At 42.3% G+C, this 18,750-nt stretch overlaps 2 protein-coding genes across 5 annotated transcripts; both read left to right on the top strand.

Moving 5' to 3' along the window:
- The first annotated feature begins 3,623 nt into the window (after positions 1 to 3,623).
- On the top strand, positions 3,624 to 8,298 carry LOC144714278 (uncharacterized). The gene is made up of 7 exons (XM_078588997.1): positions 3,624 to 4,569; positions 6,143 to 6,560; positions 6,656 to 6,800; positions 7,194 to 7,309; positions 7,395 to 7,473; positions 7,555 to 7,788; positions 7,851 to 8,298. The coding sequence occupies exons 1-7, from the start codon at positions 3,801 to 3,803 to the stop codon at positions 8,202 to 8,204; spliced, it is 2,115 nt and encodes a 704-aa protein (XP_078445123.1). The 5' UTR covers positions 3,624 to 3,800; the 3' UTR covers positions 8,205 to 8,298.
- A 1,065-nt stretch (positions 8,299 to 9,363) lies between these two features.
- LOC144714290 (ferredoxin--NADP reductase, embryo isozyme, chloroplastic-like) lies at positions 9,364 to 17,782 on the top strand. Of its 4 annotated transcripts, none has more exons than XM_078589010.1 (7): positions 9,364 to 9,519; positions 9,664 to 9,723; positions 10,461 to 10,796; positions 11,283 to 11,502; positions 11,647 to 11,887; positions 13,055 to 13,330; positions 17,478 to 17,782. In XM_078589010.1, the coding sequence occupies exons 1-6, from the start codon at positions 9,496 to 9,498 to the stop codon at positions 13,311 to 13,313; spliced, it is 1,140 nt and encodes a 379-aa protein (XP_078445136.1). In that variant the 5' UTR covers positions 9,364 to 9,495; the 3' UTR covers positions 13,314 to 13,330; positions 17,478 to 17,782. The 4 variants fall into 4 exon arrangements, with proteins under 4 accessions (XP_078445136.1, XP_078445138.1, XP_078445137.1 ...); XM_078589012.1 differs by lacking the exon at positions 17,478 to 17,782 and adding an exon at positions 14,228 to 14,436; XM_078589011.1 differs by lacking the exon at positions 17,478 to 17,782 and adding an exon at positions 14,218 to 14,436.
- Positions 17,783 to 18,750: the final 968 nt, after the last annotated feature.

The following is an 18,750-nucleotide window of genomic DNA, read 5'->3' as shown; positions in this document are numbered from 1 at the left end:
ACATTAAATGCTACGATGAGACAAAGCCCTAACATTGCAACATGACGACACTGATGAGGATGAGGAGAGAGAAAATTTTTGATTAAATAAACAGCTAGGAATCGTCCAACTCCTAGGGTTGATAACTGACAATCCAAAAATTTGATCAAACTTAAATTTTAAGGCGAGATTTGTCTTTATGTCCTCCATCACCTGTCCATCATCCTAGAATCTATTGAACCCCAGCTTATAGAACCTATCATTAATTTCCATATTGTCTCATCCGCTTGTTTACTCGCTTGATAACGATCCATTGCTAGCACTATACTCATCCCATCTTCTTAAATTATTACTACATCTATCGTGAACTATCTTTGCCCGATTACTACTTCTCCCATTATACAGAATCCTTCTGACCTTCTCGAGTTCATCCGATATAGAGAGCTCCTTTCCTAATATCCGTTCCCCGTGGAGACAACCCTTGCTCATCATGAACTAATTAAATTGTTTTACGCGTAAAGGTTTATTAATATCATTGATTGAACTCAATTTCTCGACACCACAATTTTACCCTTAATTTTGACTTTATCATCCTCTTTAATATTTTTTGTGCACAAATGTTTTGGATATTTGTTTAAAATTACATGATCAGTCTAATATGATCTCATCATGAATCACATGCCGTTGCCCCAAAACTCTGATTGCAAAAAGAAAAATGTAATTACTTAATATTTCAATTTTTTATATTCCCTTTATCATATCATTCTTTTATCAATATTTTCTAATTAGTGCAGCCATGGTGTGGAAACCAACTTATTGGTTGGGTATACCAGACTGGAGTATAAGGCTCTGACATTAGGTGCTTCGGACAAAGCCCTAATCCATGCCAAACCAAAAATATCACCCAATAGGTGAAATGGCTTTTCTAAAAATAAAATATTGGATCCTTTCTATCCATATCTCGCTATACCACTCTTATTTATCCCATCCTCTTGTTTTCTTTAACCATATTTTGTCCACACTCAATTTCAAAAGCCACAAACATACATTATATATGACTTTTTACTCGCATGCGACCTTTTTTACGAGCTGTTATGGTGCACTTTGCACCCAAAGCCACATAGTTGCATTCTGCACCGCCCAAGAACCTTATCTCCCATCTATTGATATTTTGAGAAGAATCTCAAGGAAAAACCGGTCTGCGCAAAAGCACTTATGGCTAACTAAAAAGTCGTCATTATCAATTTTAAAGTAATCTTCTATTTGTACTGTGTTGTAATATGCGACAAATTTCATTGTTGAGGTGACTCAGAATTCAGTATCAGGATTGATGAAGTGAGGCATGCCTTGATCAAGAAACAGTTAAATGAATCAAATAAATATGTAAGACAAAAACCCAAGGATAGATAGACCTACCACAACTTAAAAAATGTTATGTGGTTACTCCAATGATTCATCGTGTGCCACACAAATATGCACCCTCTAGACGTAGCAATGTGGTCTTCAGCAAGTAGAATCTTCTCATCTTTGACCCAATCAAAGCTGTCGTTACACCATTGAATTTGTACCTACAGGGGAGGGCGCTTAAGGAGAGGGAGGGACATCCAAAGAGAAACCTGCAGGATGTTTTTTTAAGCTGTTTTTTATTTTATTTTATAACTTTATTAAACAAGTACTTGACATCCAATAAATCTTATGAGTATGACAACGTAGGCCTATATATCAGTATTTATTGAAAAAACACAATTTTATAAACATCTTTTTTTATTTATGGTCTGGTGTAGTCCATCCAGTACAATCCAAAGGGCTAGAACGAAACCAGGCCAAAACATGGGCACGCTAAAAATAAGACTGAAGTCTCAGTGTGGTTTGGTTAGAGAAAAATATGGTCAGATGATTATATTCACTATCATATCCCTTCGTAACCAACACATTAACTATGAGAATATTATAACTGAGAACATACAACTTCATTGCAAAATTACTTTAAAGTGGGAAACAAATTTGAAATTAACGAAAAATATATATTTAGATTCATGGAAGTTTAATATAAACTTGTAGTTTTATGATTAATGTGCATAGTTATATGATTTCCTATTAATTGTTTCATGAAATAATAAATTTTCATTGGTTGTCATAACGAAACTCTTGTATATAGTTTTTGAAGGACCCTGCAAAACAACTTTACTCATTTGCAAACCTGTGTTAGCAAAACTTGTACTTTTATTCATGGAAAACCAAATTAATTTTAAAAGATTGAAAAAACAGGAAGAATAAGATAGAAAAAAATATTTTAAACGAGGAACATCATTTAAATTAGTAATAAGTTTCACCAAAGTCAAATAAAAACACTCAAATGTTTATGCTACTCCCAAACATATAGAGCTCAAAATTGCAATATTTGAAAAGTCTGACTAACGTCAATGAAAACAAAAAAACGAATTTTCTGAAACGTATGAGGAATGCCTTTACCGATTATAGGTCATGTGTCTAAAATCAGCAATAATTACTGATGATATATATATGCTTTTACAATTCATTGGAAACTGCTTACTACCAAGGATGAACTATTTTTTACAGACGTTAGTCACAAAAATATTCTTTTCCCAATATTTCACTTCTGAGAAAAAAAAAATGATCAATACCCATACTTGTAACTAAAACCCGAAAATGACTACCAAGGATGAATTCTTTTTTACATACGAAAATTTGAGGTCCAATTTTGTGACACATGGCCAGACGAATGAAAATCGGATGAAGTTCAGCACTCAACAATCTATGGTGTTAGATTTCTAGAAAAATTGTATGGTGGCACAAGAAACTAACAGTTTCCCAATATTTCACTACGGAGAAATTGATCAATACCCATACTAGTAACTAAACCCTAAAATGACGACCAAGGATGAATTCTTCTTCACATACGAAAATTTGTGGTCCAGCACTCAGCAATGTATGGCGTTTGATTTCTAAAAAAATGTACGGTGACGCAAGAAACTAATATTTTCTCTATATTTCACTACTGAGAAAAAGAATTGATCAATACCCATACTAGTAACGAAAACCCTAAAATGACTACCGAGGATGAATTCTTTTTTACAGACGAAAATTTGAGGTCCAGTTCTGTGAAACATGACTAGACGAATTAACATCAGATGAAGGTCAGAACTCAGCGGTGTATGGCGTTTGATGAGACAAAGAAACTAATATTTTCCCAATAATTCAATACCCATACTAGTAACTAAAACCCTAAGTTGACTGGTACATCTGAATTTATGGAACCTTACGAGACAGTCACCTCTTATTCCCCACCTAAGACAGTCAAAATTCTCAACCTAATAAAATATCCACAGACCAAAAGTTCATCCAAGATAAGGAAAAAAAAAAAAATTCTACACCTTACCACTGTCCCGCAGCCTGCGAATTACCACACAAGATGCCGTTCCACGTGGAGGTGGGCCCGCTTGACAAGTGTCAACCATCCCAGCGTCATCTCCACCTCCGCGTTATCCAAATCGTTCTCGCCGCGCGAGAAACCCCCAATTAAAAATAAATTGCTCCCAAACCCCGGAGCAATTTACATCCTCCTCCGACCTAGGGACTCAAACTCCATATAAACTAACTAAAGGCCAACCTCGGAGGCCAAAGATATCCGCCATATTGCCGAAAAAAAAAAAAACCAAACATAAACTCCCTACCGTTCTTCATCATCTTCTTCATCTTCAACGCAGGGAAGAAAGTCGGAGGGGAATTCTAGGTTGAATCAGTGAATTCGGGGGGGGGAGGAATCGAACCCGGGACTGATCGTCCTCTCCAGGGGAGTGATGTTTCCCGTGAACGACTCCGTGGAGTCGCTCTGCAACTCTCTCCAAGCCGTGGAATCCGGACTCCGGCGAGCGGCTAAGGACCTCGAGTTCCACTGCTCCTCGTCCTGGAATGGCATCGGCCAGCTTCATCTCCTCTGCTTGAATCCGGCCAAGAAGCGGGGCGGGGACAGGGCAGAGGAGGGAGCGCCGTTGGCGAAATCGAAGAAGAGAGTTCGCCGGAGAGAAGACAAGGACGGGGCGGATTGCGCCGGGTGTTTGCATTTCGCCGCCGCCTGGTCGATCCTCGTCGATAACTTGTTCAAATCGTCCAAGAAGGGGGGAATTCCTCCGCTGGAACACCTCGTCTGCCATCTGTTTGATAATTTGGGGCAGAACTGGCAGGCCTCCGAGCCGAGTCCGCAGTTCGATCATATGAAGATGTGGGGAGATATTGTGAAGGGGAATGGGCTGCTGTCGAATTTGGGATTTGCGAGAGTGGGCGGCGCCAACCTCGTCGGAGTGGGCGGCGGGGAGAAGGATGCCGGCGACGACGGGGCGCCGGCCATGGCCAAGGAAGAGGGAGACGGCAATGCTGCGCAGAGGCTCGCCAATGGGCTGCTGAACATCCCCCTGTCTAACGTGGAGCGCCTCCGGTCGACGCTGTCGACGCTGTCGCTGGCGGAGCTCGTCGAGTTCGTGCCGCCGCTCGGCCGCGCCTCGCGGGAACACCCCGACAAGAAGAAGCTCTTCTCCGTTCAGGATTTCTTCAGGTACACGGAATCCGAAGGTAAATTGCCCTTCATTCATGTTGTTAAACGTTTCAGCTATAGCTTTTAGCACAGTGGCAAGCGCTTGTTCATTGTTAACAAGTGGTATCAGAGCCAAGGTCATTGATTAGATGTGTTGTATGATGGGTGAAGGACATAGGGGGTATAGACATGCCCGACGGATTCATAGGTACTGACATTTCAGCTATAGTTTTTAGCACAGTGGCAAGCGCTTGCTCATTGCTAACAAGTGGTATCAGAGCCAAGGTCATTGATTAGACGTGTTGTATGATGGGTGAAGGCCATACAGGGTATAAACATGCCCGACGGATGCATAGATACTGACATTTCAGCTATAGATTTTAGGGCACTTGTAAGTTCTTACTTGGTCCTAACAAGTGGTATCAGAGCCAAGGTCATTGGATAGACATGTTGAGTGATGGGTCAAATCCATACAGGGCATAGACAGGCCTGCCGGATGCATACATACTGAGATTTCAGCAATAGATTTTAACAGTGGCAAGATCTTGCTTATTGCTAACAAGTGGTATCAGAGCCAAGGTCATTGATTAGACATGTTGTGCGATGGGTCAAGTCCATACAGGGCATAAACATTCCCAACAGATGCATAGATACTGGCATTTCAGCTATAGATTTTAGCACAGTGGCAAGTTCTTGCTTGGTCCTAACAAGTGGTATCAGAGCCAAGGTCATGTTGAGGAACGGGCCTAGTCCGTACAGATGCAGAGTTGCTGACATTTCAGCTATATACTTTGGCACAGTGGCAAGTCCTTGCTCGGTCCTAACAAATGGTGTCAGAGGCAAGGCCATTGATTTTAGACATGTTGTGTAGTGGGTCAATTCCATATAGGGCATAGACATGCCTGACGGATGCATAGATACCGATATTTCAGCCATAGATTTTAGCATAATGGTAAGTTCTCGCTTGGTCCTAACAAGTGGTATCAGAGCCAAGGCCATTGGTTAGACATGCCCATACAAGGATAGACATGCCTGACGGATGCATAGATACCGATATTTCAGCCATAGATTTTAGCATAATGGTAAGTTCTCGATTGGTCCTAACAAGTGGTATCAGAGCCTAGGCCATTGGTTAGACATGCCCATACAAGGATAGACATGCCTGATGGATGTATAGATGATGACATTTCAACTATCTATTTTCTCGCAATGGCAGGTGCTTGATCCTAACAGGTATTATCAGAGCCAAGGTTATTGGGCAGACATGTTGAGTTATGGGTGAAATCCATAGAGGGCATAGACATGCCCGATAGATGCATAGTCGTTGACGTTTCAGCTATAGTTTTTAGCACAGTGGTAAGTGCTTGATCCTGACAAGTGGTATGTGATCTCAATGTCATTGTTTGGACATGTTGTTTGATGGCTCAAGCCCTTACAGGCATAGGCATGCTTGGTGAGATGGGTAGCTGCCAACATACTGCCTATAATAGACTGTCATGTGCGATTGCTTGGTAGACTATGTTTCAAAATAAAACAGCAGCCTTGATAGCAGCTATAGCTTTTAACTCAGTGGTAAGCACTTGATACTGACGACTCTTTATGCTCACTCAGGAAGACGATTCTTCGAGGAGCTGGACAGGGACGGGGACGGGCAGGTGACGCTTGAAGACTTGGAGATTGCCATGAGGAAGAGGAAGCTTCCGGCGAGATATGCCCGGGAGTTTCTAAATCGAACCAAGAGACATCTCTTCTCCAAGTCGATTGGATGGCGGCAGTTTCTATCCTTGATGGAGCAGAAGGAGCCGACGATCCTCAGAGCTTACACCACGCTCTGTCTTAGCAAGTCTGGGACTTTGCAGAAGAGCCAGATCATCACTTCCCTGCGAAGTGCCGGCCTTCCGGCCGACGAGGATAACGCAGTGGCCATGATGCGTTATCTCAATGTGGGCACAGAGGGGGCCATATCCTACAGCCATTTCAGGAACTTCATGCTACTCCTCCCCACGGATAGGCTTGAAGACGATCCGCGGTATGTTGATCCTGCACCCCATGTATAGCTTAAACATTAGTCTTCATTCTTGTTGAATAAGATTTCCTGAGCGGATTCTTCCTGCTGAATTGCAGGAGCATCTGGTTCGAAGCTGCCACGGTTGTTGCAGTTCCTCCGCCGGTGCAAATATCGGCGAGCAGTGTTTTGAAGTCTGCTTTGGCTGGTGGCCTCTCATGCGCGCTTTCCACTTCCTTGCTTCACCCCATTGATACCATGAAGGTAGTGGAGTAGCTTTTCTTCCTAGTTTCGTTTTTTGTGTTCTAATTTTCTTGTTGGGTAGGTGTAAAGACGTGTTTTTCAATCATACTAGGATCTTGTAAGTTGGTTTTAAACTAAAAAGAAAAAGAAATCTTTAAAGCTCAAGGAAGAAAATAGATCCAGCTTGATTGAAAATCTGGCAAGAGTTTCGATCAACTCCATTCTTGCCATATTTATTGTAGCCAACTGAAGACAGTTTTCATCGTTTTCGGGTTTTCTTTCTTCATTATGAGTCTGCAAACATCCTTCGAACCGATATAGGAAGAATTTAGGGAATGATGGCTGATGAAAATGACGATCAAGATCGAATTTTCCAATGGAAGAATAATCATCTAATATATGTTTACCTTGCAGACGAGAGTGCAGGCATCGACTCTTTCATTCCCGGAGCTCATATCGAAGCTCCCGCAGATTGGGGTTCGCGGGCTGTACAGAGGCTCCGTTCCGGCCATTCTCGGCCAATTTTCGAGGTTTGTATTCTTCCGCTCGAATGGAAGCTCCAAAGATCAACATAAACTTCTGTATCTAGCTAATTCCTCGTATCTGCGCATTCAGCCATGGCCTGCGCACGGGGATCTTCGAGGTGAGCAAGCTCGTGCTGGTCAACGTCGCCCCCACGCTCGCAGAAATTCAGGTAAAAATCATCCGAACAAAAACCGATGATCCCGAGGAAGACGACCGAATCTGAGAAGAAATCGCGGATGATCTGTACCAGGTCCAGTCTCTGGCATCATTCTGCAGCACGATTCTGGGCACAGCAGTGAGGATACCGTGCGAGGTCCTCAAGCAGCGGTTGCAGGCCGGGATCTTCGACAACGTCGGCGAGGCGATCGTCGGAACCTTCCAGAACGACGGCATCCGCGGCTTCTTCCGCGGCACCGGCGCCACTCTCTGCCGCGAGGTCCCCTTCTACGTCGCCGGCATGGGCCTCTACGCCGAATCCAAGAAGGCAAGCTCCGGAACCCTAACCCTAACCAAAATCGGTCATCCTGAGGCGGATTTGAAGCGCAGGCGGTGCAGAACGTGCTTCAGAGGGAGCTGCAGCCATGGGAGACGGTGGCGGTGGGGGCGCTGTCGGGGGGGCTTGCTGCGGTGGTGACGACGCCGTTCGACGTGATGAAGACGAGGACGATGACCGCGCCGCAGGGAGTTCGGATGTCCATGGCGGTGATCGCGGTGTCGATCTTGCGCGACGAAGGTCCGCTGGGATTGTTCAAAGGGGCCGTGCCGAGGTTCTTCTGGATCGCGCCGCTCGGCGCCATGAACTTCGCCGGGTACGAGCTCGCGAGGAAGGCCATGGACGAGAAGGCTTCCCGCGAAGCCGCGCGCGAGGATTTAAAGGAAGGCGGAGGCAATTCAAATTGAGCGATTTCCCGCGCAAAAACCGTTACTTTTGTTTCTTCCTCCCGCAGATTCCTTTTTTCTTTTTCTTTTTTTTTTGACAGTTTTTTTCTATTTTTTTTTTTTTTTGCGATGAGAGATACGGGCCGGGGCGATGAGACTGGGATCTGGCCCGGCTTTGGTAATCGCTCGTTTTTTCAAGGCTTGGCTCTTGGGGAGGTCGACGGTCCAGTGTTGTCAATGACGAAAAAGCCCCTCCTTCATGCGGTCAATCGGATCGAAAGAATCGGTCCAATGATCGGATTGGTAGGTGGGGCCCACTGTATGGCTTGCCACATGGCAATGTTTAATTGGACAAATTGTCGGCTAATGGGCTGACCAGCCCGAATACGTTCGCCTAATCTCTATCATAGGCGACACGTGCCTATGCTCGGTCCAATAGATCGGGAGAACCAATCTTCCGCTTTGATGGGCCCACCAACTTGCCACATGGCGATTATCTATTGGATCAGCTTAATGGGCCGATCGGCCCAAATATGCCCCTCTAATCGCCATCTAGATGATCGATCGAATGGAGATAGGACCCTGCTTGTTAGTCGAATCAATCGGTGGGGCCTACCTTCGTCTAATCTGTCTGTTTAATTGGCTGAATCATGGTTTGCCACATGGCAATTGTTCATCGGGCAATCTGTCTGCTTAATGGGCCTACCAGCTTAATTAGTATCGTTTAATCTCGACCGAGATGATCGATCGAATAGGGAAGACGATCCTGATCGTCCGTTGATTGCTGGGGCCCAGCTTCGATTTAATTGGTTGTTTGCCACATGGCAATTATTGATTGGACAACGTGTTAGCTTAAATCCAAATATGCATGTCTAATCCCAATCAAATGGCGATACGAGACCCCTGGTCGGTCGAATCGATCAAACGGGCCCAGCTTTGTTTTATTACGTGGCACATTTTTATTGGGCAATCTGGTGGCCCGACTAACACAGTGCCCACCATCTCGACCGATGATCGAACGGCAGGATCGATCGGACCGACCCAGTTAAAATCGAGCCGTTGATATCGATCGAAACGTTCGATTAATCAGACTCGGTTCGATCTGGTCGGGATCAAGGAGGGTAATTTAGTCTTTGACTAGACGAGGAAGAGCCGTTTAAACTTTAAGGAGACGAAGCAGCAGCTTGACTGGCCTTTGGAGCTCTTAAAAGGTTGGAGAGTTGCTCGCGTGAATGTCTGTTATAAGGAAGGTGGCGACGGCGTCCAGATCCATCCTCTGATTCTACCTTCCTAACGATCTGTTTCTTCAATCATGGCTTCCTCGCTTGGCGCTGGGGTTTGTATCTGCGTTTTATCGTTGTTTTTTCGATTTCAAAACTATGAATAATCATGGCGGAACCTTCGAAATATTTGTGCATGTTTCCTTTTTTTTGATCGGAGAATCGTTGATTGAACTCTGGTTTCGGTTCTTATGTTTCAGGCTTCTCCTCGCGTGCCGGTTGCTGGTGACGGCATTTACAGGAAGAGTGTGGGGTTTAAGGTGAGTTCGATTTTGATGCCAGTGATGTTGCTTTTGCTACTCCGGCGGCTAGATGTAACTGTCTTAGATTCTTTATAGTGATTTTTTGGCTTGCTTCGTTTTGTTATACTTGATTTTTTTATGCTTCGTTCATATTTTTTTAATAAGTTTCCTGATCTCTGTAGAGTTTACAGTTTCTCATAATTGGCAAAAAATTCGATTACTGTCTGAAGAGTTCGACCTTTTAGGTGCTTTATTTAAAATTTTGATTTCATCCTGCATATCAGTCTTTTATGAAGAAGAATTAACCGGATCAGAATGATCAGAGGCTTGGGGACGGACGAACGATTGTATACCATTTTAATCACCTAACCATGTTTCACCTACAAGTTCGCTATTTGCAGGGAAACCATGAATCCCGAGTGAGTGACTACAAGCCTAACGTTCTCATTCTCTCATTGAAACGAAATTTAAAGAAGCTTCTTAGGTTAAGAATGAGGATGAAATGATAAAGGGCAGATGTTACAAATCAATGGATGAAGGAAATGTTCACCTCATCAAGGGAGTTCATGATAACTGATGACAACGAATTTTCATCGAGTTTTTATTCTGCTATTCTCTCATCATTAGGTTCCGAATGTCTGACTTTCTGTTTTTCCGTCGCAATTAATATGTTGTCAACTTGGCCTTGGTTTGGAGCAATTCATTGTTGTACTAAGCTTTTTTTATTCTCACTTTTTCCTTTTATTTTGCTTCAGGTCCATAATCAGATGTTTCATGACACGCGATCAGTGTCTTTGAGTTTGCGTTGCTGGGAAACAATAAGACCACGAACACGGCGTCAGCAGAAGATTTTATGTTTTTCCGTTCAGAAAGCTATCCAGGTTAAGGTTGCAGTAAACCCCTTGAAACTTGAGGATGCAGAAGAACCACCCATTAACCTGTATAAACCAAAAGAACCTTACAATGCGACTATTGTCTCGGTTGAGAAGATTGTTGGACCCAAATCACCGGGGGACACATACCACATTGTGATTGATCACGGTGGTAATGTTCCATATTGGGAAGGGCAGAGTTATGGAGTTATACCTCCCGTAAGATTCTGATGCCTTTATCTTGTGATAGACATTATATTTGATTAGGCTTCTTGTTCTTGCACTCCTGAAGTGTATTTTCTGTTTTTAATGCAGTCTTTTCATAAAAATCTTCCAGTAACATACCCGGACGTTGTGGATTTTTAGTTCTGCTTTGGTTTTTTCTCTATGTCAACCTAAACCTGCTCAAATATGACACGCCTCTAACTGCAGATTCCTCTTCCTTGTTTTGTTTCCGAAAGAATTTCCTGTATTGACCTTGGATACTGTATTGAGATAAATTATGGAAGTTTTGACAATATTTTTCTAGCTGGAAGAAGTGTGAACTTTTCTGTGAAACGATGCCATCTTTGAATTTTTTTTGAAACCCTTAAATATCATGCTATTTTACTGTCTTTTTCGTTACTATTCTTCATATTTGCATTATACTTCGTTGAGATCTCGGAAATCAATAAATTTCATAATCTTTATTTGTCTAATTTTCAGGGAGAAAACCCTAAGAAGCCTGGTATGCCCCACAACGTGAGGCTTTACTCCATTGCATCTACCAGATATGGGGACTCGTTTGATGGAAGGACGGCCAGCCTTTGCGTCCGGCGTGCTTTGTATTATGACCCAGAGACAGGAAAAGAGGATCCTTCAAAGAAAGGTGTTTGCAGTAATTTTCTCTGTGACGCAAAGCCGGGCGATGAAATTAAACTTGCAGGTGAAAACTCCAGCTCCATGAAATCAAATACTTATGTGTTCTAAATGAAAATTTTCACCAAACAAATGCAAAAAATTTATTTCCTTCAAAAATGTAAAAGAATTATTGATTACATCTTTTTCTTTCATTTCTTCGTTGCTATAGGGCCATCTGGAAAGATCATGCTACTCCCAGAAAATGATCCAAATGCCACCCATATCATGATCGCCACAGGGACCGGTGTGGCCCCTTTCAGGGCGTATCTCCGCCGAATGTTCATGGAGGATGTCCCTGGATTTAAGTTTTCCAGTCTTTCTTGGCTTTTCCTTGGTGTTGCCAATCAGGATAGTCTTCTCTATGACGAAGAGTTCTCCAGCTACCTCCAAAGCCACCCGGACAACTTCAGGTAGAGTCTTCAGTCCAATTGATTTTTCCTACTTCTCTCTCGTTGGGCTACTTTACTCTCAATCCAGTCTTTACTCATGCAAATTAAACCTGAGTGTCTGTGTATTTATTTATACACCCTTTTCTTCTTTTTACTGTTGTAAAATGGGTACAGAACTGCCGTTAGTAATAGAGTTTTTGACATCAACTATGTGCAATGGTGACAAGCCCCGACTAAATCAATACAATCATCTTTCGTTTTTCGTCCTGCTGGGTAGCATTATTCTCAAATCAATATTTACTTTATGCAAATTAACCATGAATGTTTGTATATTTGTCTATACAGCCGTGTGTTTAGATATCGACTGTGTACAGGTAAGGATGGGAAGCCCCAATTTGATAATGCAAACATCTTCCCTTTTTCCTTCTTCTGGGCAACATAGGCTCAATTCATCACCTACTTCTTGAAAATTAACCCTTAATATCTGAACATGAGTTTATACAATCCTGTTCCTTTTTGCAGTTCTATAAATTAGATAACAAAGAATCTGATATCTTCTATGCTCCAAAAAAGTTTTAGAAATCTCGATTAGATCAATGCAATCTTATTTCCTTTTTCCTTGTGCTTTTCTGTGCCCAAAATGCGACGGTATCCTACAAATCATTTCTTCGAGTTTATCTCCTTTGATCTGGTGATTCAGTGATATAATCAGCTACCCTGCCAGCGATACTTTGGCTCTTTCCCTCGTCTTTGTTTTTCTGCCTTTGGTTGATGGCAGCGAAGAATTATAAAACACTCGCTTACCAGCCAATGATCAGTTCTCTCTCTCTTCTCTCTCTATCTCTTGTTCCATCTTGCTAAGTATGTCCCACAGATCTTCAGCCACTTCTCTATTTGTATCTCTCTCTCTAGCCAACAACTCTCCATTCCGTCTTTGCTTCTAACCTTCTCTCTCTTCAAACTCCAAGATCTCCCAAAATTCCTCTTAATGGTGAGCAAGGTAACTACATTCATCACGATCTCGATCAAGATCATATCATTCTACGATTGCAAATGTCAATTAATTTCCTTGTCCTTATCGGTATTAGAATGGATAAAATTAAAATAATTACTTGAGGAGAGATTGGATTTCATAGGTGACCATAGATTTTGTGATAATATTTTCTAATCATTTGGGTTTCGGGGCAGATATGATTTAGCTCTGAGCAGGGAGCAGAAGAACAAGAAGGGGGGAAAGATGTATGTGCAGGACAAAATAGAAGAGTACAGTGCTGAGATATTCAAGTATCTGGATGCGGGTGCGCACATATACTTCTGCGGGTTGAAGGGGATGATGCCCGGGATTCAGGATACGCTGAGGAGTGTAGCAGAACAGAGGGGTGAGGACTGGGACGCCAAGCTCTCTCTTCTCAAGAAGAACAAGCAATGGCATGTAGAAGTTTACTAGGAGAATTATAAGCCATGGTATGTTCAACTTCCCTATCAGTTTTTTTTCCTTTCCTTCTCAATAGGATCTCTTTAGCTAAATAAATATACCCAAAAATATTGATATGTCTCTAGTGTCTCTAAAAACAGGCAGATCCTCTTTGGTTCCATTTAAAGTAAAAAAATCTCCAGTGATGCTCCAGCTTTAGTAAAAAAAGTAACTAACAAAGCTATACTTAGTTTTTCAATGAAAGCTTATCAATCAAGGTATTATTATCATGAAAGAAATATTGCCCAAGAGAGGGTTTTGTCAGGGGGATGGTGTTAGATTGCCCAAGAAATATTGCCCATTGCTCCGAAGGAGAACTGTCCAAAGTTATTCTTTGCTGCCCTACGAAAGGAGGGCTAGCCTTTTAAAATCATTTCTTTGTGTGTTTAGGTTATTCTGTTTTATTTTTTAAGGTTGAAAGACAAAATTATGGTTGTCCTTTGCCTGAATCTTTACTCCGCTCGTAAAGTCATGCTGTCAAAACCTATGAACACATAAAATGTGAATGATCTAAAATGCCTCGGGTGTGTCAAGGATGGGATAGGTTTGTATCATAACAATCACTTCTTTTGTGTGGACTATGCTGGCATTATGTGCTGGATATTGACATATATTTTTTGTATAAAGCTCTGTCATTACCGAATTAAACAATGGTAATTTTTATTTGGTTGCCGCAGAAGTGAAATAATGTCGGTTATTCTACGTGTGTTTCATTTGTTTTTTTGATTTTTGACCTTTAATTCTTAAGTAGTGCGTCTCAAAAGTTATTCTTTGTACAAACCAGCTAAGCGGCTCTCGTATTTATGATGGTTCTTGATAGACAAACTAAGATTTAGATATTTAGGTTGTTTGTATGAATCATTTGTGCTTCCCAAAGTGGATATCAGGAGAAGGGCATTTCAAAGTTCAAAGATCAGGGGAGGGGGATCAGAGATGGGTGACGTTTTGCAAAGTCCCGCAGTATGCATTGGTGTTGTGGCTAGTAAGCATTAGCAGGGAATCCACTCCGGAAACGCATTACAATTTGCTTGAATGGACAGCCGGAATAAGAGTACATAATGTAAAAGTGTGCACATGAGAGTGAACCAGATAGACTTTGAGATGGATGCAGCGTCAAACTCTATTAGGAAGGGATAGCTTGAGGAACTCAGGATTCTTTGAATTTGGAGTGACTCTATATTTGGTAGGTCTTGTCTACCCTGTCATATCAATCCATGAACAAGCTGCACAATAAATGATGGGGTTTGATGTGGTGGGAAAAGAATAGCGACACTAGTATCAACACAGTAGTATACTGGATCCCATTAGAACTCCGCAGTTACGCATGCTTGGGCGTATGGATCAGGGACGCAGACGGGATGATTTTTTTTGTCCCGGGACGAAAAATTTGATTCGTCTGAGGATACAGACGACTTTTGGGACAAAAATTCATCCTGGGGACGCGGACGGGACGATTTTTTTGTCCCGTGGGACGAAAAAATCGTGCATCCGGACAATGGACAGATGAATCTGGATGGAAAACTGCTGGATTCACATACGGCGGTTGAGATGTTGCCACGTGGCTTATCTAGGACAATTTATAAATTATAATCTATTAGAATATATTAAAAATATAAAATGTGTTTTTTCGTTCGGGACAAATTTCAGGACGAAAACTCGTCCCAGGACTGGACGGGACAAAAAATCGTCCCGAGATTATTGGACAGGACAGTTTTTTTGTCAATGGACGAAAAACCGTCCCTGAGCTAACATCGGACGTAGGACGGGACGCAATATGCCCGTCCCGTCTTCCGTCCATGTTCGGGATGATCCAGAACTATACTTGGGCAAGAGCAGTACCAGGATGGAGACCACCTTGGAAGTCCTTGATGGTGACCACAGTTCACAGTTCAAAATTTCAAGAAAATAAGGAGGTTAAGAGTGCAAAATTGACACCAACCCAACCTATAAAGTCTAAGGAATCTGAGGCACCAATAAAGAAGACTGAGAAACTACTCCAATGAACAAAGCGGATCAACTTAGGAAGCCTCATAAGTTAAAATGCAAACATTGAACTAATGCTAAGATTTGTAGCTCAGCAGGAAAACATATGTTGGAGATTCCAAGGGATGGGACTCGTAAACAAGTTACTTGAATAGTTTTTAGAGGTGGTCTTCTTATGATTCTAATCAAAGTAATTTAATCCAAGTTAGAATTATATTAATTCAGTGCTCTTTAGATGAAAAGTTCAACAAATTTATCCATACAGAGTCCCTAAATGATATTAAATGTGAGTATTAATAAAATTGATTTTAGTCCTGTAAGTAGTCAATTTACTTGACAGATTGAATACATATTGTGAATAGTTTGAGATGTAGTATTCTATGATCATGAGATTCAAAGAAGTTGCTTGAATATAACAAGAAGTACAAGAAGGTAATTGAGTGGTGGATATGGAATCATCTGCCCTCGGTACTAAATATTAATCCTAATTAATTATTAATTTTATAGTATAAAGTTATATGCTATAAATTCTGAATAAATTAAATTAAAAATGATTAATACTTTTTGACCTTCGTATAATTCTTCCGAATTTTTTTCTCTAGTTTTTTCTTTAAATTAAATTAAACTCTTTTAAAAATATGAAAAATCAAAAATAGAATTAAAGATAAAATCTTATTCAATACTTTTTCCTTGTGTATTCACCCTCACTCATTCTAGGCTCATAAGGAAATTATAATTTAGCTTTATGAATTGAAAACCTTGAACAACATATTTAACCCTAATTTTTTATATAAATCGAAGATGATTGAGTGGTGAAAATGGGGTCTTCTGCCCATGGTATAAAAGGAGATAGCTCAAATAAGATGATGAATGAAGTCCTTGGCCAACGTTGTGAAATTTCAAAGAAGAGTTTTCAAATGATTTTTGTACACATCAGCAAATCACTCTGCTAATCGTAATTAGAAATAAAATACAAGAGTGATAGTCTAGGTGTCCACTATCACACATGAGCGTATTTAGCTTAATCACTAGATTTCCACCTTCAATTCTATCAGTCGTCGACACATGTGCGCCTCCATCTCCATCACACAAGCAATGGTAAAAAATCATCATCACTCACCCTCGCTTTGCCATGCTTTGATGCATATTCGCCAACATCTTTGTCGCAATCAACATAGTATCACTTTCACTTAATCCACTCCATTCCTGACCATCTCTGGCTAGTGTCACCCAATGTTCACAAAGTGCTCGCTCGGGTATTTTGAATTAGAAATACTATGTTGATCCTTTGAGGATGAAAATATGTATTCATGATCATTTCAATTAAAATAAGCATATAAATACATGAAATTATTAATAAAAATATCGTGGTATTTATGATTACGAACCATACCCAAAGTCATCCAAGATCATCAAGGAGGTGAGTGATTATATATATATTGTTTATTTCTAGAGAGCTTTATCTGGATGAACATAATAATTCCTTTCAATATAAGAGTGATAATAGAATTGTAACGATATCAATAAAACATTGAAATGAACCAAATGTACATATCACATTTGTAATTTATTGGATCTTCGCATGAGAGGAGTCAAGTTCGTCATGTGTACATCCTCTAGACATATACATGTGGTCCATGGAATGTTGAATCTCCTTCGTGTTGACGAACTCCATTCACCTTCTATCGTTGTTTAGTTGTCTCGATTGCATTGCGAGTAGAGTGGGGTTGTGGGGAGATGGAAGAAGAAGGGGAAGGGCCCTCAACAATTCTGTCCCGAGTGAAAATTTTAGGGCTTTCTCCTATTTATATTAAATAGGTATTTCTCATAAAACCTCCTAACTTTAAATCTTTCCTCCGACGTCCGAAAGATTATTTGTGTGTGAGCTTATGGGCCCATATGTCAATCTCTTTAATGACTCTAGTGGCTCAATAATCTTTATTGGTCTTCCAAATGAATTAATTATATCATCAATAGATTAATTAATGTCGGATTGATTCAACCCAATCGATGGGTTAAGTCTCCAACCCATAAGTGCCAAACTACACCTCGTGATCTAGAAGGTACAAAGAGCTATGTGCCGATTCACTCATGGAACTTGTCCATCATGGAATTCCGTGTATGTATAACCCCTCATCCATTTAACTCTCATAGGATGTGATGGCGACAACATCAACACGACTGCTGCGGGCACGCCGCTGTCGTCAACCGACCAAGTCAACGCACCGGCATAAAACACGTCTCCATCTACGCACATCCCGTCAAGCACGTCTCCACCTACGCACGCCCGGTCACGCGTCATGACACGTCGTCAACACCAGATCAAAAACTGTCATCTGACGTGACATGATATCACGTCGTCTACCTTTACTTTTATCTCTCGCATTTTCTCTTTCCTCCAAGGCCTATATATATAGGCTAATGCTACAAGAAACATTTGACAAATTTTATTTCAAGAATTGAGTTTTCTTCTTGGAGGACTTGCCCTAGCCCTCTTCCCATTGGATCGCCGCCGCTGCCGCCGTTGCCTTCGCCCCGAGCCGTCGACTACCGCTCCTTCACTGTGCCCGTTCATGTCCTGCCGTTCGTCATTAGGATTGCCCAAGCGCCAGGCCGCCCACTCCAGGGCCGCCAAGCGCTCAGGCCGCCAAGCGCTCAGGCCAAGTGCCCGGCCATCCAAGCGCCAAGCCGCCCATGCTAGGGTCGCCCAAGCGCCATGCCGCCCCATCAGGGCCGCCCAAGCGTCAGGCCGCCCCTGCCAAGGCCGCCGAGCGCCTAGGCCGCCGAGCGCCTAGCGTCGGCCGCCCACGCCAGGGCCACCCAACGCCCAGGCCACCGAGTCCCCGGCCGCCAGCGCGCACTCGCCGTGCTCCCGGACGCCCTCGCAACCACTCGTCGCCGCGCATACGGTCTAGGTGTCGGGGCGCTGCCCCGCACCCCACAAGGGGGCGACTCCCCCATTCACCCCCGCCAACTGACCACGCAATTGGATCTGCGACACCCTGTCGAAGCGCACGTCAATCGTCCTGCCAACGATATGATCAGAATTCCCCGCATCCTCGTCACGTACTCCTGGTGCAGAGGTACCCTTCAAACTCTTTGGTGTTTGTGTTCTTCGTCTAGTGTTCCGTGAGAAGTTCTTCCACTGCCGTTGGATTTGTTTTAGGTTTTCTGGAATTTTCAACGACTAGTGGATTAGGTATTTCTTGAGTTTTCCCGTGAGCGTGAATTCGATAGTATTGATTTTGGTGCTTGGCATCATCGCAGTGGTTGAAGACAGTACTCCCGCCCTCGACGAGGAAAGGGGCTGCACCACAATTATTTCATCGGATTTAAATCTTTTGAAACTGTGGTCAGTTTTATCCATCCCCTCTCCAAACTAGCCTAATATTTGGCCTTCCTCGTCGTCCCTTTTCCGTTACCAGAG

Source organism: Wolffia australiana, chromosome 17 (genome assembly GCF_029677425.1).
Source record: "Wolffia australiana isolate 7733 chromosome 17, ASM2967742v1".
Lineage (NCBI taxonomy): Eukaryota > Viridiplantae > Streptophyta > Magnoliopsida > Alismatales > Araceae > Wolffia > Wolffia australiana.
Note: the sequence above shows the minus strand (reverse complement) of the source record. Positions and strands in the feature narration are given on the sequence as shown.